The sequence below is a fragment of the Epinephelus moara genome, chromosome 5 (assembly GCF_006386435.1).
Source record: "Epinephelus moara isolate mb chromosome 5, YSFRI_EMoa_1.0, whole genome shotgun sequence".
In the NCBI taxonomy this organism is placed as follows: Eukaryota; Metazoa; Chordata; class Actinopteri; order Perciformes; family Serranidae; genus Epinephelus; species Epinephelus moara.
The window spans coordinates 36,362,897-36,387,596 of NC_065510.1; the positions used below are offsets into that span (position 1 = coordinate 36,362,897).

General features: G+C 41.1%; 1 protein-coding gene across 1 annotated transcript in view; it reads right to left on the minus strand.

The window, feature by feature from the left end:
* Window positions 1-4,447: 4,447 nt before the first annotated feature.
* adgrl3.1 (adhesion G protein-coupled receptor L3.1) overlaps window positions 4,448-24,700 on the minus strand; it is a 174,475-nt gene continuing 154,222 nt past the window's right edge. Inside the window, exons 20-26 of the mRNA XM_050044160.1 lie at window positions 17,451-17,619; window positions 15,876-16,055; window positions 13,547-13,640; window positions 11,070-11,198; window positions 10,110-10,127; window positions 9,147-9,449; window positions 4,448-7,170 (exon numbers count right to left, since the gene is read on the minus strand). Of these exons, the coding sequence (XP_049900117.1) occupies window positions 6,527-7,170; window positions 9,147-9,449; window positions 10,110-10,127; window positions 11,070-11,198; window positions 13,547-13,640; window positions 15,876-16,055; window positions 17,451-17,619 (1,537 nt within the window). The 3' untranslated portion in view covers window positions 4,448-6,526. The remainder of the gene's footprint in view (window positions 7,171-9,146; window positions 9,450-10,109; window positions 10,128-11,069; window positions 11,199-13,546; window positions 13,641-15,875; window positions 16,056-17,450; window positions 17,620-24,700) is intronic.

Below are 24,700 nucleotides of genomic sequence, written 5' to 3' on the forward strand. Positions count from 1 at the left end.
CAAAATGGAAGGAGCATAGAAGCTGCTCTGTCCTCCCCCCCCCCCAGAGGCAAAAATGACTGGAAAAGGTAACTAGTCATCCCTCATCAGGGATTTACCACAGTCCACCAAGGGAGTCATTAAGAATGCTTATTGCTGGGCAATGCCAAGCACCTGCTTCCCAAAGGAGGTGCCTACTGCTAGAGTACATTAAGCAGGTAGTACTGTGTAAATGTACAGAGCAAGCGGAAGAGGTACATGTGTATGCAAGAGGGGACCTATGCCTTTATGCCCATGATGCCAGGGATAGAATGTGCCCTAACAACTCATGGTTGAGGCATAGACCTCCTGTCCAGTGGGGAAGCCGGGACAGTGAAAGGCTCAGGAGCTCTGGTGTGACAAAGACAAATTAAATTATCTGTTTTCTGATGGACTTGTTTTTTTATGTACAGCATCAGAATCAGAATCAGAATCAGAAATACTTTATTGATCCCCGAGGGGAAATTATTTATGTTACACCTTTAGAGTGCTAACAGGACTGACTTGGTTACAGACCACACCCTGTTCACAGACAGCTGCCTCAATTTTTGAAGAAGCCAACAACAGCAAGAGAGCAGCCTCGTAAAACTGATTTTCCCATTCTTGTATCTTTAATTGTAGCCAGCAATTCCCTTGAGTGTAGTCTGGGACAATACAGATTCTAGGAGCCCTTGAAAAAAAAGCAGGATTACAGGGGTTGAACCAGTGAGATGATGTGCCGACTGCTAACTGCAACATGTCTCAGAAATCTCTGACCTATTTGTGTAGATGAATCTCACTGAAGGTGCCCAAGGACCCTGCAATATCTCTACTTCCACCTTGCTACAGCTCAGAGGCCAGGCTCAAAATCCAAGTCCAACTTGCTCCGTGTCTGTAATAATAAGTCTTGCCAAGCTAGGAGGCCCCAGGTGGTCTCTAGTTTTCTCAGGATTTCTGAGAACCATGGCATGTGTAGTCAATACAGAGCTCACTTCCTCACTCTGCAGGAACAGAAAAAAAGGCATACAAGTGAGACTAAGGCCATTGATGCGCCTTTCCAAGGCGAGTGCAGTTGTTTCCTAGAGAGAAGGATGGCTGACAGCAGTCTGTCCTTGCACTCTGGATTGTCCCTTCACATTGACCTCCACCAGAGATACAAAGCAATCTTTGGGCCATTTTGCAGAGGCATGGGGGAACCTAAACTACCCTGCCTGTTGATGTTAGATGCTGCAACCATACTGTCCTTCCCAGCTGTCCTAGGTTGGGTATTCAGCACAGAGGGATATGGCAGAGGGCTTGCTGTATTTTCTTCATCTGCAGGACATATTATATATACTGCAGTCACAGAAAAAAGTAAAGCAGAATGTCCTCCTTTTAGATGACACAATCTTGTCCCTTGGCAGTACATCGTGCAGGTAACATATGGTAGCGCCTCTTTTTATAAGTGAATTTTATACCCTACCATTTGTAATTCTGGAAGGACAATAGAAATCTCTGTTAACAGATATCTGCATATGTATGGAGAATCTGTGGGCAGTGGGACAAGATTTAGGCATCAGAGACATTCTGGTTTCCGTTTGTAGTCCAAGTCATACTGACCAATGGTGGAACACATTAGCTGAAATGCAATCTTGAAACCCGTTGGCTATCGTCTGACTCTTTCTTTAAAATTTGTCTGCCTTCATATGCAGATATCTGCAGGAGAGAAAGTCTTGGCCTGGATATGCACTGGCTTGACCGGATCTCCTGAAATATTTACCATTGCCCCCAGAGGCTCATCGTCATCAGACAGATAGCTGATGATTTCAGAGATTGGGACAATAGAAATCAGAATATAGGCTACCTTAAGGCAATAGTGTTATCATTAGGCAATATCGAGAGGATCAGAATGCTGTTTATTTTATTTTATCCCTTTTCACCTAATTTGGACTGACCTCTTCCCTCGGTCCTTGTTGCTATTCTGTGGTAACAACATTGGTGTGGACAGACCAACTAGCTTAATTGGCTAGCTGTGGTGCATGGTGACATGCTCCTCCACAATCTTCCCAGTACACTGCCAATTATGTTTGCCAAACTAAAAGCACAGCTGCGGGAGATTTGACCTTTGTTTTTTGCACTGTGGTGCCCAAACCACTTTGTTATAAAAATAGATCGTACCTATATCATAAAATACACGTCCTTAGACAACTGTAATGTACAGGCAAACACAGAATCTTGTATTGTGATATCCCCTGTCTGTATCTACTTGTGTAATATCCCACTGTGGTAGTATCAAGGTATAAAATACATTCTGGAAGGGATCATGGTTCAGATTAAAGATCTTAAAGCAGGTATTTGACCCAAGTAGTAAAAGCTGTCCTCCAAAACCAACACACATTTAATACAGCAAACTGATTTCAACCTAACCCTCAAGTGACTATTGAAGAATAGGTGCACAGGTGCTTTTATGATGTGCGTAGCCACTTCACAGGTGGTTTGTCTGAAAGTAATTACTTTTATCACCTGATCCTTGGGGGTCAGTCCTTCATACATGTGGGATAGGAAAATGGATAAGGAGTTAATCTCAGTGCAATAGAGAATTAGGGCATATGCACTTTCCAGCAGTGTTGTAGTACTTGACTTCGGTCTTGGTCTTGAAACTGGTCTCATGACCACTTTTTGAAGGTCTCAGTCTCGTCTCACACTTTTATTTCAAGACGGACCAAGACCACAATTGTAGGAATATCACTAAATTGTCTGCGCCAAAATGGAGTGTTGAATAATAAAGGTTAACTTGATTTCAGCCCCATTTGCACGTATTTGTTCATGTAATAATAAATAATGAAAAATCATCTTTGCTATGCCTTTTGATTACTTTATCAACACACTTCTCCTGGTACACTAATACATACACACGTATCTTCAGTCTGGCAATAAAACAAGAAGTGGAATCTTTATTTGTTTTCTGTGGGTGTTTTTATGGGAATGTGGAACTGTCAGATCAATTTTAGGAGTGCCTATGGTTTGCATCTTCCACATTTTATCAAAAGTTTGCCATGCAGTGTAGGACTTGCACTGGTCTTGTCTTGGCCGTGACATGGTCACCACCCCTCAAAGTTTTGGTCTTGTCTTGGTCCTGATACACTCTTATACCCCCTTTTCAACAGTCATGTGCTGGCTTGGCTTGGTTATAGTTTGGTTTTTCATCAGCCCAGGGCGGCAGGGATTTGCATCTCCATTAAAACAGGACTACCCTTTTGAAGGTGTGTCTTCACCATATGACGACTTTTCTTGAGTGATAACGTTGAAAAGCAGCAGGCTGATCCACGTCTTAAGTTCACCGTTATTTTTGCTTCATGTTCTATCATACAGCACGGCAGGTAAAAGAAGTTTACCTGTCTCAGGTCAGCTGTTTGCGCCTGTTGTCTGTATTTCTTCATCTAACATCTCACTTTGGCTGTCTCTGCTTTCACTCTTCCTCCCTCCCTGTGGTATCATTAGACTTGTTTTCATTGAAGAAAAGCTGCTAATAAAGTTCCAGTGATTAAGTGATAAACACATTTATTTTCTATAGATTATTCACAATAAAAGTCCCCTGTTATTTTTGTATAAAGATTAGTTATTAAGGGCTTTTTGCCTTTGTTGTGGGGCGGCAGGGGCCCAGGCCGCTGCAAAGGACTCGCCCTTTATGGGACGCACACTCCTTCCCCTCCCATTATTTTGTTAGGTAAAAGCTTTTATTGTGAAGCAGCAAAATAAGGAAATGTTGGGTTTTTATCAGCAGTAACTTAACACGACAGCTAAAAGTGGACATGCAACAGTAAAATAAAGCAGATGTCTTAAGTAAAAGCAGGATGACTGGAGACAAACTAAACTCCAAGCCAGTTAGAAGCTACAAAAGTACTGGAAGCTGAACACAGACATTTAAAAACACCATTGTCTCTTCTCTTCTGCATACACAGAGGTGAGTTGAGTCTTGCAACACCCATATTTGTTTCAGGGGACAAGGGGGGTCATCAGGGATTGGCTGCTGTCGGCAAGACGTCACTGCTACCTGCTTGGAGGCAGGCAGGTGCCATTTTGGCCCTACTCTAGAGAAATCAATCTCTGGCATGGCTTGGCGCATTCAAACTGACAAAGAAAACGCAAATCAGCGTGCCATGGTTTGACTCAGCAGTCCATTGGTCATGAGTTGATCTGAGTTTAGATGGTCTTGAATACAACACTACTGACCACAGTCAAAGTTCTTCCAAAAAAAGCTTCATGTTGTTTTGTAAACTTTTGCCTTCCAATACAGCCAGTACACTAAAAAGCTTGTAGCAAGATGTTGGCATATCAACAGTATGTAATCTCCCTAAATGACTGGAAATGAATATTTGAAGTGAAAACCCTGTCTGGGTTTAACTCTGTGTTTGCATTTAATTTCAATGTAATAACTGATAACACTCAAGAGGCGGAAAACCGCAAAGCTATGTCAGTAATTTATTTGTTGGCAAACAACTTTCACTGTTACAACAAATATTAGTTATGAGATCATTCAACTTGGAACCCATACAAAAAGAATAAATAATTAGCAATAATATTGTAATAATAATCATGATCATAATAATTTAAAAAAAAGAACCATAAAACAAACCCAGTGCCGTTTTATTTACTCCTGCCTAAAGCCTAGCTTTCTTTCCTTCAAGCTTGTTTTGCTGTCTTCAAACCAATAAACAGATAAATAAATAATTTCTCTCTTGGGGACATGGAGAGGGCTTGTGGGATACATGTGCAAGCTACACTTCATACACTTATGATTTTTTTTCTCTCCTAAATAAGTAAACATTGGCTTTCCACACTGGACAGTGCTGCTGTGTGCAGAGTTTTCACATCTTCAGTACACATATATGGTGTAATCATGGCATTTCACAGGTGAGACCCACCCCTTTTTCAAATAGTGGAAATTCTTTTTTTTCTTTTCTTTTTTTTTTAGAATAGAGAATGACATTTATTATTCTCAGCTTTCTTCTTCTGTACAATCTCAAACCAGCACCGCAAGGTAATGTCAATTGGTAGAATATTTGGCAATAGAGAGGATACGCTTCATCAACCATTCTTTTGTAACTCCAAATATCTGATATCTTTGTAATTTTTTTTCACCCAGGCTTGTGCCTAAAGGAAGGAAACGCTTTATTCAAGAACAAATGAGATGAGACCCACTTCCAGCAAAGTCTAACACGTAGCATTTCCATAGCAACCGTCTCCTTCATAACTTTGCCACTTCATTTCCCCTTTAATTTTAAATCTACACAGTGGTAAAGTATATAGTAACAATTGATTTGCAAAATGTAAGTGACAGTGGTGTTGCTATAAAAGGACCAAAATGAAGTGTGCGCAAGGTATATGCGTATTAATTAAGGAGTGCTTAACTGTCTCTGTATTTACGAAAGAGTGACATGACAGATTGTTCCTTGCTCGTTCTGTCGTCTACACGTGACCAGAACACATCATGACATTTCAGAACAGTTCCACAGACAAAAGGTTTGCAACTTAAAAAATTGAAAAATAAAAGACTTGGTCATATGCAACATTTGTATCTGTATCTGTATTCTGTACAATACATAGAAACAGTTTGTGATTTCTTTATAATCCTTTGATAACTGAAAACTTTTACAGAAGAAAGGAGAAGAAACGGAACCCATTGTTTTTTTTTTTTTTTAATTCAGTCTGTTGTAATATGATCTTCCTTCTTTGTTTTCAGTGAAATACACAGTAGCCGCAGTCACTACAACTTGCAGGAATGTTACACCAGCCCAGACACAACTCCAGTTTAGCAGATACGAACAGGAAGAGAATTCAGAACATCAGCGTGATATGGTTACAGTTCAGTTGCCCAATAAAATAGTTTTTGGGATGATCAGTAGTGAGGGCATATATCATACATCCTCCACTTGATTGGCAGATAGTGGGGTGGGGCCTTTTTCAGGCCAGTTTATGGTGTGAACACCGGAGTTCGATATCCTGCTCTACCCTTTGGAGAGGTGGAAACATCATCCCAGTACGTGTCTTTAAGAGTGAGACAGAGAGACAGACTTACAGACGAACAGACAGGCAGCTCCTTTAACCAGGGCTGGGGGCCATGCCCCTGTTGTGGTGGTAGTGGAGACTATATGCTATGATCTGCTAGAGGTCCATATTGGGGGAACTTGTAGGGCTACGGTCGATCCAAGATTCCAAATTAAAGTTACAGGTAGGGTGAAATTACAGAATCCCTCCCCCTTCCTCTCCTTTCCAGGATAAAAGTTCCATTTCTGTTTCATGTTCACAAAAAGTCTCACAGAACCGCCCTTTCAGTCTGCACCATTTATGACAATACATTCAGTCCCTGCTTTCATTTGACCTGCGAATTCTCGACCATATTGTCATGAACCATAGTTAATGTCACACACAGTACATCAATCCAGGGGTGGGCCAGCTCAGTCTGTCAGTCAACAACACAGAATGTTTTCATTGGAAGGTTGGAAGTGTGAGAATGGGCTGGGGAGGGATAGAAGTCTCTTGATTGGCTCTATAGACTGGTAACAAGGTGGGAAGGGTCTACGGGCGGCTCCTCAGGTGACGAATCGGACTCCTCCTTGCTGCCGGACACCATGTATCCATCACTGCCACCACGGCCCATGTGGTAGTAGCTCTGGAGCTCGTGAAGGTGATTCCTGGAGCCCAGGTTTGGCATGCTCTTATAGTAGACGTCATCCAGCTCCGGAGCAGTGGCACTCTTACAGGGCTGCAGCTCCCCAGAGCTGTCTTCCTCTCCATCTGTTAAACCGTTCATCTGCCCATCAGGAAGGTCCGTCAGCACTGGCATGCTGGTGTACAGCGAGTCTCTGTGGTTGGGCGAGTGCGTGTGCTCGTCAGTGTGCTCGTTGGTCAGCAGGGGGAAGAAGCTCTCGCTGGTCTCTTGGGGAATGCGCCGTGGCCGGGAGAAGCTGTGAGGGGGCGGAGGAGGTGGGGGGTGGCTGTCTGGTGGAGGAGGCCGTGGCGGCAGGAGCGGAGCGTTGGACTCTTCTCTGATAATCTCCAAGCCCAGGTTCTCCTCATGGGGGAAGGCTGCAGGATTGTCAAGCACCATGGGACCATTGTCCTCTTTACTGCTGCCCACACATCCACCAACTCCACTGCTGCTGCTGCTGCTGCTGCCTCCTGCCATACTCCCTGAAAGAACCAGGCAGGAATAATGGTTATAGCATATTTCTAGGAGCGGTGCTATTGCTTGTGTGGTGTAATGTGGTGATGATTTCAGTATTTAATTAGTCAAAAAGTTATTTGACTTTTTAAAGTGGCTTTATTCAATATTCATATTAACAGTGGATAAAGTGTACTGTGTGTATTGTGAGAAGGGGTTGCTTGTACAAACTCACAGAAACTCTTTCAGCATCTTTGATCTCATTGTTGTGATTTTCTGGCCCACAACTTTACTGTTTTGGTTCAACTCACCGCTTTCATCAGCATCGTTCTCAGTAGCAGCAGGCAGCTGTTTTCAGCAAAAAAGCTCTGCAAAGCCACTGTACACTCTCTGCCCAAGCACCAAACGGCAGGCAGGCAAATTCAGTAACTAGCTGGTGAACATACAGAAGCATTTGGAAGCTTAAGGGCCAGATATTTCTTTTTATAGTTGGTGGAGATCAGCTAAAAGGAGAGTGAAAATTGGACTTGCATTCACCAGGAGGCCAAAAACATGTCTCTAAACAAATGCTAATGATTCTCAGCGCCTGCTGGATTGTAAATAAGTGGGCTAACCCTTTCACAAGTTAAAAAGTAATGCAGCCCTTTCTTCAGAAATTATATTTATATACAACTGATCTGAAAGAGCCACTACAATTTGGACCAATTATGTTTTCTTTTAAAGGATCAATATGCAAGATTCAGAGTGTTAAAATAGCCACACATCAGTATTTCCTACGTGAAGATATAAAGAAATAATGGCTTCAGCAGAGAATGAAGTCATGCTACTTCTCTGTGTGTTGTAATCCAAGCCTCTTGCTGGTTTGTTGTGGTAAGCCAGTCCAGCTGCGCATGCATGTTTGTTCATGTGTGTATCCAACTGTATCATCACCGCCGCTTTGCACTGCGCTCATATAGCGTTTAACACTGATATCGGGACGGTGTTAAAAAAGCGTACATCTCATGCTCCGGTTCCTCCCTGGTTAACACTGTTAGCACTGTTGTTGTTGTTAGCACTGCCGCTGTTGTTTAGAGCTGTTTGTGGAGTTAGCAGGTTTAGCTGCTAGCTGCTGTCTTAGCCACCTCCACGTTGAGAACCATGTGCAGACGACTCATATGCTCTGAATTCTGCCCATTTAAAATAATGTGGAAATGTTGCCAATGAACACACCGGGAAATGCACAAAATGTTGATACTGAATGCATCAGCAAAATTTCACTAGCAATGTAGTTCACTTGATTTGTGCCAAACAGTGTTCATTTCATTTGTGAAAACTATGACAAAATTTTTTCATCAACAATCCTTTTTTCCCATGACAAAGACGAGACCTTGACGAGCTAAAAAATAGATCTCGATAATAAAAACTATGACAAAATCTGTGTCATTTTTGTTGACGAGACGAGATGGGACAAAAACACTAAAACTAAACTAAAACTATGAAGGATAAAAATGACTAAAATGTGAATGAAACTATTAAGCATTTTGGTCCCAAGATCCCAGAATTATTTCTTTATTTTTTTTATTATCGACGTTTTTATTACCATTTAACCGAAATCATGACCTTTACCTGAACTTAACTGCTTTTGTTTACTAAACTTATCTACAGACAGGACTGTAGACATGAACGTGGTGTCCTGGTGTCACAGTCCTGCACTTTGTATGTCCATTGTCACCAAAACATAATTATGAAAACAATTTAGTAACACAAATGTAATTTCTAGGAGACAGGGTTGGGGGTTGATACGTCAGTGTTGAGTTCACAGGTTATTTAAGCTGCCCCAAAGTGGCCAAAATATCAGTTACTGCAAGTTAAATTCATTCATATGCAACATATTTATATATGTCTATCAAAAGTATAAATGTTGCCAGCAAAACACTTTTTGAGGCACATGTTTATGCACCTAACTTAGTTATGCGCTTTACAAGTAGTGTCCTAAACCTGAAATAATTTAAATCAAAGCGGTCACCTCCGTTGGCCATGCTGCTGTTGACCAGCTTGTTCATCAGGTTGTGGTTGCGCTCGGTGGTGGCTCTCTCGTGGTTGTTGAGGTAGGATGGGATGTAATTGGAGGTCAGCTCCTTGAGGATCTTCTTCTCCAGGGTGGTCTCCTTGTGGTTGCTATGGGTGCCGTAGCCGCCACTACGGTCCAGAATCTGCACGCAATCACTCAAGTACTCGCTGCTGGCCATGCTGTAGTTGTTGGCATGGTTACCATTAAGAGGGAGTGTATCCATAACACTGGAGTCTCTTGCGTTGTTCAGGATGCCCTCTGAGAAACAAATACATGTAAAAAAAAAAAAAAAAAAGAAAGAAAAAAAGTCAGAATTGTTAGGATTCTTAAATAAACTAAGTGGATTCCTCAGAAGAGAGATTTTAATTATTGTTTAATATCATAGCGTGTGCTGTGAATTGAGGATTAAAAAGTAGCAATGATAATTTTCTTGGAAGGAAAAATGCTTCAAGCACCCATAATTCATTTAAGAGAAACCTCTGAAGTACTTTCTTTTCTCAATTACTGCCAGCACTACAGCAATACACAAAGAAGAGTTAGAATTTCACTGCAACATAAGATAAATGCTTTGAAGTGACATTTAAAGTTGTTACAGTGCGAGTAATTTTAAGGGCAAACCTATTGCATTTGCATTATAACTCAAATGTCAATATGCACATTTGATTAACAATATTTTAATTCAATGAGATTCAATGCTTGTTTTTTTACACTTTGCCCTAAAAATATGTGACAAACCAAATAAGACAACTGTCTTGGATGGACTGACTAATGATTTGCACAAAAAAAAAAAAGGTTTAGCCAACAAAACTACTGTTTGGATGCAGATCAGACTGAAAATGTTCAGAGCACTTTGGAGGCAAGAAAAGAGAGAAGAAAGTCGATGTTATTGAAGTAGTTGAGTATTAATTTAGCCCATACTTGTGTCTCGGTACGGTGCTAATGGACAGCATGAGGGAGAAGAGAGAAAACAGACAGACGTGAGTTCATACATCGAGCGAAACAACTTTTAGCAGCTACAGAAAAAAATCAACAGTTGCACAGTAATTGGAGGCATGATGAAAAATGTCTAACAAAGAAACCCTGTCTGATACTCAATATCAAAGTCTGCTTTTCAGGGCCTTATTGTTAACTGGCTGCATTCGTATGCTTCGTTATTTATTTAACACAGAGAAAACATAAAAACACCTTACATTTAAAAACACAGTATATATATATACACAGTAGCATGCAATACGAGTCCCAGCTGATACAAAATGACATTCAAAATGAAGCACGTACTGTGCAAAAGAGAACATTAACACAAACTAGTACAGATATTTCATGGCTCCCAAGTAGCTTATAAAAGACACAGTGAATCTGCAGCCAGTTACATATAGCGTGCATCTATAGCATACAATAAATCAGCGTGTGAACTTGTTATACTGTTTTGATAAATCATCACCAGAATTTCATCTCCACATTTATGTGCAGAGAGAACTGCCCAGTGGGTGTCCTTTGTGAGGGATTATTGCGGTTTGATTGATCGCCTCACTTGGGAGCCATAATAAGAATAGATCAGACATGCAGCGAAAGTGTACCACAGTAGCAAACAGTTTTAAAATGAAATAACCATGCAAAAATAAATTTAAGGTAGAGAAAAACAACTGTAAGCTTCGGAAGCCCCAAGGGGCAAGGTGAAAAAAAAAACATTTGCAGGCAAAGTTTATCTCCTATGTAGGAGATAACATCCCGTATGCAGGAGATAATATCTTATACATATGAGATAAACTTTTTGGCCAACAGTGCCTGCAGTTTTTCTTTTTTTCACCTTACCTCTCAAGGCTTCCGTACTAATCTAACTTTCTGAATGTATGTTTATAATAGGAACATCAGGCACACCTTGGGTGTTGTACATGCCCACGGCTGGGTTGTTATAGACTGCCGAGTCCCCCAGGAGAGTGTTATAAGGATTGTTAGTACCATGGGGACGAAGGAGAGCATTAGTTATAAGATGATTAGCCATGGCTCCTGGTACAGGCAGATAGAGAAAGAGAGAGGAAGAGCAACAGCCAAGTCGAGAGAGGAAGAGAGAGGAAAAGCAACAGCCAAGTCAAGAGAGAAAAAGAGAGAAGCACTCGAGGAAATAAAAAGGCAGAGCGGAGAGACAAAGAGGGAGAGAAAGGGGTTGAAGGGGAGAGCATGTAGACGTTGCAGAGTGGAGGTAAGCGAGGAGGAAAAAAGAGGAAGGGAGAGTGAGATGGAAAGTGAGTGTGTGGAAGAAGGAGGGAGAGAAGAGGACAAGTAAATCAAACAAGCAAACATAGTTTGAGGTGAAAGCCAAGAAAAAAAAAAGCTTGACAAGTCATTCTTGCAGCCGCTGCATACAGGCCGAGGGAGGGGACGAGGGTGAGAGACAGAGAGAGACAAAGAGAGAGTAGCATGGCTTGGAGAAGATTGTGCTGCAGTTCAATACGCTTGAGCAGAGCAGCATGACTACAGGATAGTTAATGGACAAAGAGGTTACAAAAAAAAGTGTTCTCGGTGCATTTTCTTCCCTAGGTGGGAGACAGATCATGTACACATAAAGACACTGCAGAAAAACAGAAGACGAATGACCATGACAGTTCCTACACATTCATCCTCACGTTGTATTCTCCACTGTATCAAACACACACCTCTACCATTACTCCTAAGTGTGTACATGTGTCATATAGCATCCAAACATAGGTTAGAGGGGGAAAATACAGAAACTAAAACATCTCTGGAGTGACTTTTTTTTTTTTTTTTAAAGAGACACTGTGTCAATGTAATTAGCTGAAAGAAAATGCCACATTTTAGTTATGTAATCTAATGTTTTAGGATACAACAGTTTAATAAGATTTCATTACTATTTCACAAAATGAAAAGCCTGAACTTCGCCAATGAAATAAGAGCTCAAGGTAGAATATATTAGAAGGAATGGAGAAACTGAAATGTGGCAGAATATTGAATGATTCTCTGGGCATCAGGGTAAATTTGTTATAAGAGGGAGTATGACATTATTGAGGACAATACTGACACAAAATCATCAAGGTAAATATGTCAGGGTGTTACCAAATGCACCTAAATTGCACCCATAGTCCCAACACAACTAAAAAAACAGCAACAAATTAATATTAGACAAAATAATGTCTTCAAACTGAACTTTTAAGGTAAAAATGAACACATTCCTTCTCTTTTTTACTCTCCTCTAATTTCAACAAGTCAATCTCCAATCAGAATATCCAATTTATTCCATCCTATCCTCACTCACTAAGCTGCAGTACACAGTCATTTAAAACCTACTGGCTAAGTAGCTCTCTCTGCACCATGCTTTAAAGTGTGAGGGAAGGAGGGGGCGAGGGGGGGGGGGTGTCTTAAGCCCTGCCTCGCTAAGTGTGTGATAATTCAGGCGCTGACACACACCGTGTCTGCTTTAGCATCAATCTGTCATGCTAACAGCTTATTAGTGGCCTGAAGGAAGCGAGGGCCACACCTCGACTTAGAGACTAACAAATGGCAGTGTATGCGTGTGTGTGTGTGTGTGTGTGTGTGTTCCACTGTATATGTGTGTGTCAAAACGTCTAGCCGTTAGGGTGTCTATGTCCTCATTACCCTAGCCCTTAGACAGCTATACTCGTGGAATCCATTCTTACAGTGACTTCGTCCTGAGGGAGAGCGAAAAACAGCTCCAAATACAGTGGAAATACAGTGAGCTGAGCCTGATGCCTTCATATAATGAGATGGACATACACTGCAAAACTTTGCTCTGCCACATTGCTAGTACTGTGGTGGAAACATACTCTCAGTATTTTAAAATCCGTAGCTTCACCTTGAAGTGAAACGCTACAACATTTAGCTAATATAAAGCCTTTATCTAATGCAACTCTTCATAACTTAAAGTGTAATCATAAAGGGACCACTGGTGTTCAGCTCAAAGTTGTGCACATAGTCTATCTCAAAGGATTTATCTCCCACATATGCTTCAAAAGATAACTATCCTTGGAGAAGCAAGTATAGAAGCCCTCTGCAGCTCAGTCAACTCTGCACTTTGTAGATTTATAATGGGACCACAAACTGGTTGATGTTTTAGTTTTGACAAGAGTCTGCTCCTAACTCTCCCTCCTGTAAAGTCATCCTTTGAAGCAGCGAAAAAAAAAAAAAAAAAAAAGTAGTAAGTGATATTTACACTCAGCTCTGCTAATCTTCCTTTCTACAAGAACACAGTACCATTATCAGAAGTTTGGACTCCTACCACTTTACTAAATGACAGCGTATGCTGCCTGAGCCTCCCGCTATTAATAAAGTAGATATGGTGACAGTGATGAGGATGCAAATGGTAGGTATCCCGTGGTTACCTCTGTTGAGCGTGGCGGAGCTGTTGATGTCTCCAGTGATGAAGGAAGACTCCTGTTTCCTCACAGTGTCATTCCACATCCGCCTGATACGACTCTATACACAGGAGAAAAGAAGCAAGAGATAGAGAGGGGGGGGGAAGGATGAAGAGAAGGTATGGGCGGAGGCACGGAGGAGTAGCAATAATGTAAGGGAGAAGGAATAAAAGGAAGGAGCGGGAGGGAGGACATGACGACAAAAGAGGGAAAGAAATATGGTAAGAAACGTAACATATGAAGGTATGATGTGCAAAAGGAGGGCAAATTAGTGCAGGAGAGGCCGTAAAGGAAAAAAGCAAAGCAACGACCAGCAGGAGTGGGACAGGTGGGGAAAAATAATCACCCGTCAATGCCATTTATACTCCATCTTCCTGTGTGTCAGCATCAATATGCGAAGGTGTAAGTCAGGGTTTGGGCTATCTCACTTTCCACATTTGAACTCTGCACATACATTGTTTTTTATTTTATCACATATTAACAAGTTGATGTGTTTTTGGGTCAAACTTGCCTAAAAGGAAATTGAAACTCTGAATCATGTTGAAAGTGACAGCCCAGTCAGTCACTATAAGAAATGTTGGCACTGTAAGTTTCTGCAAACCCTGATTATGTTACACTTGCATGTTTCATACCTATCATATCAACATTTCTAAAGTAACGTAGTATATGAGCTGCCTTTGTCATCAGGAAATGGAGGGGACGATGGATTCCGTGACACTGATGCCTGCCAAGCTGCAGACCACTGTTTGAGAGCAACAAACAACAAAATAGGCTGTTTTCTAGTGAATCAGTGACCACATTTATATGCACACTAACATTCCACTATTATTCTGAACATGACAATATTCTGAATTTGGAACAGGTCATGTCAACAGCATATTCTGTATATGCCAATATTATTGGACTTTTAGGAGTTGCCTTTGGCCATGTATACAGCTGCATTCAGAATGTGCATCTAAATTGGAGTTTTTATCGCAGCTTCCAACACACAGTCTCTTACTTATTTACATTCAGCACTATGTGTTGTCATGTCTCTGTTGTACCAACTAGCCAACATGTTGGTGGAGATTCTCGGTGAGTTTACTGAGGATGTTTCACCTCAAGTCCAGCTGCTTACGATATAGCACTTAGAAAGACAAGCCAACAGTTTGCAAGGCTGGTGTGGAGATGCATGCCCAAAAGAAAAGCCTTTCTGGTCGGAAAGAGAAACACACTTGGATAGATAGACTTGGATATACGCAAATATGGCAATGCAGACCTTTTCAACAAGTTGGTCGAAGGTATGAGTAGGAGGCTGTGTTCGCATGGTCAGAGACCGCCACTGGTGTAAAACTTTGAAAAAATCCTACTTTGATGCAAAGAAGCAAAATGGAACAAGTGGCTCCAGCCATTCTACTTTCCATATTTTGATATGATAAACACGTCAAAATGTCAACATTAGCAGAATATCCATTTTAGCCATGTAAACAGCTTCGTAGGAATATTGTCCTTTTCAGATGAAGAACAAAAAACAAAATATTTTGTGCTTGTAAATGTAGACATTGGTATATTTCCAATTACTTTTTCAGCACCAAATGTGGGTGTTTTTAGGGACCTGTCACTGTGTTTCTTGTGGCTTTTTAGCCCCAAAACGTGGGTGTATTTTTACCGAGACATTGCTGCTTTTCCAGTGGTGATTGTGCCCCTAATTTTAGGCAAAAATATGATCTTTTCATTACTACAACCAACTGTTTTTTGTGCCTAAACCTAACCACTTGTTAACCACGGTTAACACAAAGAAATGTAAAGTTTTAATGTATTCAGGGTTTCACATGCATTCATTTACTTGTGGCAGTCTGCCACAGTTAGAAACATCTGCCAATGCGTTTTGATTTTCTATTTTCTAGCTTTTCTAGTTGCATAACATTCTCGTAGCACAGAGTGCATGCTGGGTACAGACGTAGCAGCACAATATCACACAAAGTGAAAATGAAACTTGCACAGGGTAATAAATTACCCTTTACTCACAAACAGCTGCTTCTCTTATCCATAGATCTGATCTGCTCAGCTCTGATCGGACTGACTGATCAATTATCCACTCATACTCAAAACAATGACAGGAAAAAAAAAGTGGTCAGCTATTGCTGCTACACACACACACACAGATACTACTTCTGGTATTTGCTACATAATAACATGCAAATGTAATATAGTTTCCATGGTTTGCAGAAACACACAATGCCAACATTTTTTGTGGCGACTGGGTTGAAAGTGAACAGCGATAACCCAAAACCCTCATGGCGTGCTCCGGCCTCACCTGAGAGTCTGCTGTGCTGTAGCGTCCAGGTGTGCAGGCAGGTAAGCTCACCTGTGAGCCTGTGGAGTAGCGGCCCGGCGTCCGTGAGGTGGTGGTTTTACTGGAGGAGGAGATAGAGGTCTCTACGCTCTTGCCGCTGCAGCAGTGAGTGCGCAGGCATTTGCCATACTCTTTACGCACCTGGGGAGGGGGAGGTGTGAGGTGGAGAGAGTTACACCCAGACATGCTATGCACTAATATAAAAACCACAAAGCACACATGTAGGGGGAGGAATTGACTGATGTTCTGCTTTTAACTTGCATTTATTAAAGCATATTTTTAAAATGTCATTCCGGGAAAGAAGCAGACTGGAGGGGCTTAACTTGATATAGTGTCCCTATTAACTTCTTCTTGTTCTCAAATTCCTTGTGCAAACACTAACTCCATAAAAATTTAGACATTAACGGATTAACTTCATAAACTTTTCCCCCCATCAGCATCCACCCCAAATGTTATTACTGCCCACATATCAATCTGAAATGGACATATTCCTGAGGGAGACACATGATGCACTTGTACACACAGAACATCTGCATTTAGATCCCAATCAAGTTAGAACAAATAGGACTGTAATTGCTTTTTAACAAGCTTGTTGGACTGGCAGACGTGTATTGCCACATGCTCTGTTTGAACAGCTGTGTGGTGAGTCGCTCCATGCATCTTGGGAGAAACCATGTTGGGTTGCAGCCAAAGAAAACCTCAGCACTGTTCTGAGGACATCTCTCAAGATACCTGATCCCATGGCCTAACACATACTTAAGTACATTGTACACACACACACACATGCACACACTGCACTTGTTTACTGGTCGTACACTTAAAACTAAAAACTCTCTGCGGGACTGCAGCCAGATGAGAGTATTAAGCATTTGATAAATTTTCTTTCCATATCCTACTCCCCTTCTGTACTCCCAGGCACTGACAGTGTGTGGGAGACTCTGTAAAAATATCCCAGGATGTGTAGGCTCTTCCTGGAAGCCACATATAATTCAAATATTTTAAAATAAGTGATCCATATGTACTGACAAATGCCTCTAATCCTTAAGGCCAACCAAACCCAAAACATACATAAAGGAGGTCATCTTTTCAAAATGAAAAAGGGGGGCCGTACTGGGAGCTGTGTGTCAATGTGAGCAAGGTTGTTGTTTTAAAAGAAATCATCGGAGTATCTTTAACCACTGCCATTTAGACATCAGAATAGATATATTTTTCTTCTGAGTGTGTCCAAAATTTAAAACAAATGAGAGCTAAATATTATCAAAGTTTTGAACAAGCTATTTCAGGCTTCATGACCTCGCCTGATGATGACAAATACTGTTTGTTACCTGCTGCCACCAGGCAAGACAGACAGTGAAAGAGAGACAGCGAGGTAGTCAGTGTGAAAAAGTGAGACAACTGAGCAGCCATGGGGGTAACTGAATGACCAATCAAACCCCTGACAGCTCTGCAGATATTTTTGGTGTCCCTTCTCATCATTGCTAGCATGTGTGTGTCTGTCTATTTCTGTACAGCTTTGTCTCTGTTTGTCTCCCTCACCTTCTTCTGCAGGATGCAGTGAAAGATGAAGATGAACATGCCCTGTAGAGAGTTGAAGATAGTGAAGAGGTACGCCATGATGACGGTGCTCTCGTTGATGTACATCAAGCCGAAAGCCCAGGTCAGGCCCAGCAGACACAGCAGGGCTATGGCCCCGATCACCCAGGACCTAGAAGACGAGTGGAAATAACTGTGAGGGGGGGGGGGGGAACTCTATATGTTTCTATCAGTTCAAAGTTCATTCAGTGTCATACATTCTTAACAATATCACTATTTGCCACGCCCAAGCGGCAAACGCTGAAGAATGAAGCCAAACGCGGTGGTGCCAAAAGCTGCAGTTCCTTGAATGGCCACTTGAGGTTGGCTCCAAGAGCGAGTCAGTCCTCATGTTAAAAAGCCCGACTTAACAGCAGAAATAAACATGTTGACAGCCTGGTACAAAAAACAGTTTTGTTCCCTCAACTGTATGGGAGTGAATTTTTATATAACTCACTCATTTGTATATTATTAAGGCTTAAAGTTATACATAATTAACGGCGTGGTCTCTCTGAGTGACAGGTGGGTGCCGTCCATTGACAAGTTCCTTCCATGGGGACGAAGGTTTAATTAATAAACCATAGTGTAACCCGAGATTCACTGAGTAAAGGCAAAGCCCTAGCTGTCGCTATTTCAGTGTGTTTCAATTCATGGGAGTAAACTTTAAAGTTTTGGTCACCTAAAAAAGTCTTGTTCAGTGTTTGGTTGTTCTAAAAGACCCTCTACGGAGACGGATATTCAGTTTTTCCAGTACATACATTTTGTTTAATGGTTTTAAGCCCATTTTTCGCAAGCGAAAATTAGCATTAGCATTATCACAGTTAACTATAGCTGTAAATGCACCATGCTAACCAAGCTAGAAGGTAACGTCAGGGTTTTCTCCACCTTCCCATCCAAATATGGTCACCTCTGGCTAAAAAAATCCAAAATGGCGAAAACAAAATGCCGAACTTGTTGCTTCAAAACGGAAGTCCACAACCCAACCATTATTTTAGTCACATAAAAAAAAGCGTTTAGATGCACTCAAAGACCCTTTAAGGAGTCGGATATTGAGTTTTTTCAGGAAGTACATTTTGTTTTAATGGTTTTTAATTCAGTTTTTTTTTTTTTTTTGCAAAACAAAAAAAAAAAAAAAAAAAGTAGTGATATAACACACTTTCAAAATACTATTTCCAGATGAAAGCCTTGTATTTTTTACAGTACCGCAGAGCTGTGTTCCCTCTTAATTAAACAGCTTCTTGTAAACAGGAATATTAGTATTAATTTTCATTAGCTATGTAAACAGCTTAGTAGGAATACGGTCTTTTTTCAGGGAAAGGGCAAAAACCAGAAGATTTTTGTGCATGGAAACATACTCAAATGTGCTCTTGCTTAGTTAGGACAAAATACAGTTGAAAACTCCTAGCTATTATCAGGATATCCACAAAGATCGTTTTTTTTGCGAACATTGACAGTTAACAGTTAGCATTAGCTAAGGTTAGCACTAGTGCTAAAACTTTTGCTTTCTTCATTGGTTTAACAACTGTAAGGGTGCCTCATCAATTTCAGCCATTTCCTCCCCTCTTTTTTATAGATAGGTAAGTGGTAAAATAACAATGCCATCATTTTTTCTCACTCAAAACTGTTCAGTTAAAAGGGAACACAGCACTGCAATACTGTAAAAAATAAGAGGTTTGGACCAGGAAATAGTAATCTGAAAGGGAGTAACGTCAGATTTAAAAACTGGATTTTCAGTCTCTTGTCTTAATATGGTCACTTACGACTCCAAAAATCCAAAATACCATTGAAAATGCCAAACTCAAGGCTTCAAAATAGGAGCCCAAAAACCAATGGGTGATGTCACGTTGGCTACGCTCATAATATATGTAGTCTATAGCCACGCCACATACTATGTAAAATATACTGTATATTGTGGGTTATATTGTAAGAAGGATAACATGAGAAGCTTGTCTCTTTTCCTGGATCAGAAAAGCCATTCAGCCAAGTTTAATGCATGTGGGATCATGAGGCAGGAGAAAGGGGTTAGAGAGGGTTCATTCGGAGTCCCAACACTGTGGGAGTGGGATGGAGAAAACAGTGGGAGGTTTTGCCTAAAAGAATTATACTCATACGAAAGCGGTGAGAGAATAGGGAGAAAGTGGATTTGCTCATTGAGATACCATCTCAAGAGAGGGAGGGGAGGTTATAAGCTAGCTGACGTCAGCCACAAGTATCGAGAAGGTCAGGCACACAGGACTTTTTCCAAGTTCCATCCAAACTCCATCACTCAAAGTGCATGGCAGAGGGTAAAAGACGTTTTCACAGGCAGAAGTGGCTGCTGAAGTCTGTTAGTGCAATTGTGACTGTAACACTTTAATGGAATGAATTGTAATAAAAAGTTTTCAAGGCTGTGAACCTCCTTTTCATATAAAGCCTATGCAGAAGTGAGTCATAAGGGGCCAAATGTCAAAGGAATGTGGTCGTGTCGAGGCATGTGTATGCATTGTAAGTTCTCGTCTGAGCGCGTGCATGCTGTCGTGCGTGCAGCCATGTGAGTGGCTCCACTGGGCAGTAAGTAGAGGGACATTACAGCCATTATAAATGACATTTCCCACTAAAGGTCACAGTTTCTGGTCTGCCACAGCCGCGATGATGGCTGTTAATTTGATTGGCTGACTGGACAGTGATCACCTCTCATGCGAGGGACTGAGACAAGGAAAGGGGGGTAAGGAAGGAAAGAGGAGTGGGGTGGAGGGAGAAAAAAAGAGAGAGTTGAGATATTAGAAGAGTTAGGAGGAAGGAAGAGAGAAAGAGGAGGAGAGTAAGTGAGTGAGACTGAGGTGATTGATTCGATGTTGCCCTCTGTGGCACCATTCAGGCGAGACAGAACCTCCAATAAAGCTCGTCTGACGACCCTCTTCAATAAAGGGTACACTCATCCCTCACTTTTCCATCCCTTCATTCCACCTCTTACTCCAGTGCTCCCTTGAGTCATAGTTTCTCTCTCAGACTCTGTTTCCCCCCGTTCACATCTCAACATTATAATATTTCAATAGCACATTAGGTCTGTGGGTCATAGGAGCTCACAAATCACACAACATGTAATCCATTTCACAAGGCGGGTTAATGGTTAATTGAGGGATATGCAGAGACTCTAGGCGGGTTGTACAGACAAACAAGACGACAAGCAAACCAATCAAAATGTCTCTAAGAAGACGAAAGGCATCCTGATTGGAGAGTGGCCTTACCCGAGCCAATCCACAACAAAGACAACTCATGATGGCTTGGAGTTAAAGAGACAAAGAAAACAAAAGGAAGAAAAAAAATAATAAGACAAAAAGGGCATGATGATGATTAACAAGTAAATGAACCACAATAAGACATGACTAATGAAGTGAAATAGATTAAAATCTATTCAGCCTTTAGTGTACTCAGAGAGACGAAGGAAAGTCATTAAAAAGGAAAAAAAAGATCCAAAAGCATCATATTCTAAATGGTTCTTTGATTTTCATCTTTCATCGGGCTTTTTGATTACATTCCCCTGAACTGCACTGAAGCAAAGATCAGCTGGTTTCGTCTTTTTTTTTTTTTTTTTCGGAAACGCTTCCCACTTGAAGTCCTACTTAAAACCGCTGTCATAAAAGATACATTGGCAGTAATATTTAAATGATAAATCAAATGAGCAAGCCATTTTGTGATTTACATTATAAATTCTGAGCTGCGCCTGAGTAAGGCGTTGAGCTCTGAGCCATGGCATATTGTTTGAATTAGACTGAGCCTTTTGTCTTGAGCTGCACTGGAACGAGAAATAACACAGTCCTGATTAGTTAGCTTAGTAGACAGAGTTTCAGTGTTCAGTGGAAATGAAGTCGTATTTCAGTGACGTTCTCTAAGGGCGATATGAGTAATGACATGACTGGGATTAATAATGTGATGGATTCAATGAGGAACATCTTGAAATGATGCAAGAAAAGAGTCCCCTTTATGTTGCTGCTAAACCACTGATGAACATGGATTTAAAGAGATAGCTCGACATTTGGGAAATTCGCTTAGTTGCTTCCTTGCTGAGAGTTTGATGAGAAGATGGACGCCACTCTCAAGTCTGTAAGGTAAACTGAGATGTAGCCAGCACCTTTTAGCTTAGCTTAGTTTAACAAGTGGCTTATACTTGAAGTGCAGAAACATGACTATAGAGTGCTCTAGGAATAAGTCCTAACACCTTGAAATGAGTTAGCATTTTAGCACTCCCGGTCTCCCAGTTCCCTTCGTCTTGAAGTCAGTGTTTTTCTTTTTATTTATTCTTTTGGTTAGATGCCTTAAATAAGATCTGTGGTCAACCCTCTAAGACCCACATACTGTAGACCCATTTTGTCCTTTTTATAGGGGGGACAGGGGATCTTTGTGGGGAGATAGCAGGTCAGCAGTGTATGCCACATAGAGGTGGTATATATCATCAGAAAGAACCTGAAATAAATTTAAGATGCAGCTCAGCACTGTGTGTCAAGTCTTTCTAGTCATAAATCTGTATTAAAGGGCGCCCAGTAGCTCAGTGAGTAGAGCCAGTGCCCCATGTACAAAGGCATTTTCTGTCGCAGCGACCATAGGTTTGATTCCGGCTCCTATCTCTCCCTCTTTGGTCAGACGCGTATTTAAATTATTAAATTTAGAGTGTATAGGGGCTTAGAACATTATGATGGAGGTATCTGATGGCACTTCCCATGCTCAATTATGTCTCGTAAGTTGTTGGATCAATTTTTTCGGTTGATACCATTTATTACACATAGTTGGTGCTAAATTTAAGCATTTTTGACCTCTAGAGAATTGCAAAAAAATTGTCCAAAACCCCTCCAAAATACCACATTAAGACACCAAGACCTAAAGGAGCACCATAGAAAAATCCATGCTGTGATTTGGTATCAAAAACTTTTGATATTTGGAGATTTCTGTAAGAATTAAACTGGAAGCTGCTGACAAACACCCTTGTTGTCAATATCGCATAAAATCCATCCATCTTCTGAATGCTCGAGGTCTCTAGTTTGTGGCTGTAAAGTTTTACGAGGCTGTGATTGTCCTAGAGGTCACTATAGGTTATTTTATACAGTGTCTGTTTCCAAAAAATGGTCTCACTACAGTTAAATGGCTAACAGGGGGGCTAACATCATCACACATGAACAAAGCTGGGCTCACTGAAACAACAGAAGTCTCAGCCCTCCATTCATAAACAATTTATGCAATTCAAAGACTGTTTAGGAACCCCGGTATGCAAAAATAGTCAAATATAATAGGCAAAAATAACACATTATTAAACAAATGCCATTATTTTGAATTATTTAAACAAACTACAAATTAGTAATGATAATAAGAGTGCTAAATGCAACCATTTCAGTATATTTCTTTAATGATAATTTTAACTAATTGGCAAGTCAGCATGAGGGTACTGCAAAAACATCAGTTTTATTTAGACAGCAGTCCATTGATGATCCCTATGTCAGCCTGCAGTAGTAAAATGCGAGGGCTGGGAGGTGAGCTATTGTGAATGTTTGCCAAATATCCAGCATAAACTATAGTTTCAACTTAAAAATCTAGTTTCAAGCCAGTCGCAACCTCTGCACCTTGGTGAGGTGAGGTTTGGTGAGGTTATAAGGTGTAGAGGTCGGAACTGGCTTGACTGCAGTGATTCGTCTTTTCTGTCCATACATTGTCGGTGTCCCTCTGCAGTGTTCTCACATATAAATTTGTTTTTCACCGCATGAGAAAATGGATGTTTAGCATGAGAGCGTGAGAGAAGTTTCCATTGTGTAGATCTCACGGTCAATGCGTGACAGTTGGCAGCCCTGTTGTTTGATCCATACAAAAACCAAAGTGTAAAAACAATAATTTTCTGAGGTTAAGGGCAGAAATATTTGTCTCTCCTGGCTGCGAAACAGTCTGGCACATAATCCACTGTAATACCACTGCTTGTTGTTTTGACACTTAGCTTTTGTACAGATAAAACAAACAAGATTTTATGTGTTAATTAGTGTGCTGGTAGCTCTGTGACCTTCTGACAGAGTTTGGCTAGCTGTTCCCCCCCATTGGATGTATAAAGAGGACTAGATAGAGCGATGAATGTGGAGTTGCTCAATGGTGCATGAAGCCAAAATGGTTCAACTGCTGCATACAAAATTACCCGGTTGATCTGGAGATTATTGGCACTACTTTCGCACTGTGCGGCCCATGCGGCATGCGCACTAGAGACTTAGTGCAGCCAAGTGTGGCCGAGTGGCTAAGTTCCATTTGCCAAATGCTCAAACTTTCAGTATAGCACTCCGCTAACTTGAATGGGGATAAAAATTATTTAATCGTGTGGCTCTTCTAGACTTTCGAAATGTTTTGGCCTGAATGCATTAAAGCCCAATAAAGAAATTAGTCATTTCATGGGGGCTGTAACACTAAAAAAAAAAGTATTCACTGAGTTACACACGTCTCCTTCCCAATGCAAGTCTATAAGAAAAAGTCTTTTTGGGCCGCAGGATATCACGTGACAGACCCTGTAAATTGCAGTACCACTGTTCAACCACAACGAAAATTGGCTTTGAAGCCCGGTGCACTTCCTGGGGGCCTGGTTCCCCCTATTTCTAGTCTCAATGTTAAGCTAAGCTAACCAGCTGTTGACTCCAGCTACATAGGACAGACATGAGAGTCCTACTTATCCTCTGATTTAAGAAAGCAAATAAGCCTTTTTCCCAAAATGGTGAATTATCTCTTGAACTTAATCCACACACACACACACACAAGCAGGTGTGTCGAAATGGGGGGAAAAGTGGGACTGATTATCTAGCGCCCTGATGGAATGAGGGCTCTCAAAAAGCCAGGAATGAAAAGTTTGGATTTATTTACATTTTTTTTTATAACAAAATAATTAGTGCCACAAATAAATAAACATTGACTGAATAAATCAATTAAAAGACTGAACCTCTTTGAGGCCTCTCTCACCCCTTAAAGGTGCAAAATGGTTTAGTCCACCCCTGCGCTAGGATTTTTCTCTAAACTCAGCTAGAGCCGAGCGATTGACTGCTTTCGCTGCTTATCTTTCCAGAAGAAAGGGAAATCTGAGATCCAAAAAAGAAAAGAAAAAAAAAAAACAAAGGGAAAGAAAGCAAAATCACTTTGAAAAATCTAAAGGTGGATCAGAGAGACATGGATCAAGAGAGGAAGAGCAGGGGCCCCACAGAGACTGCTCATACCTAAGGCCC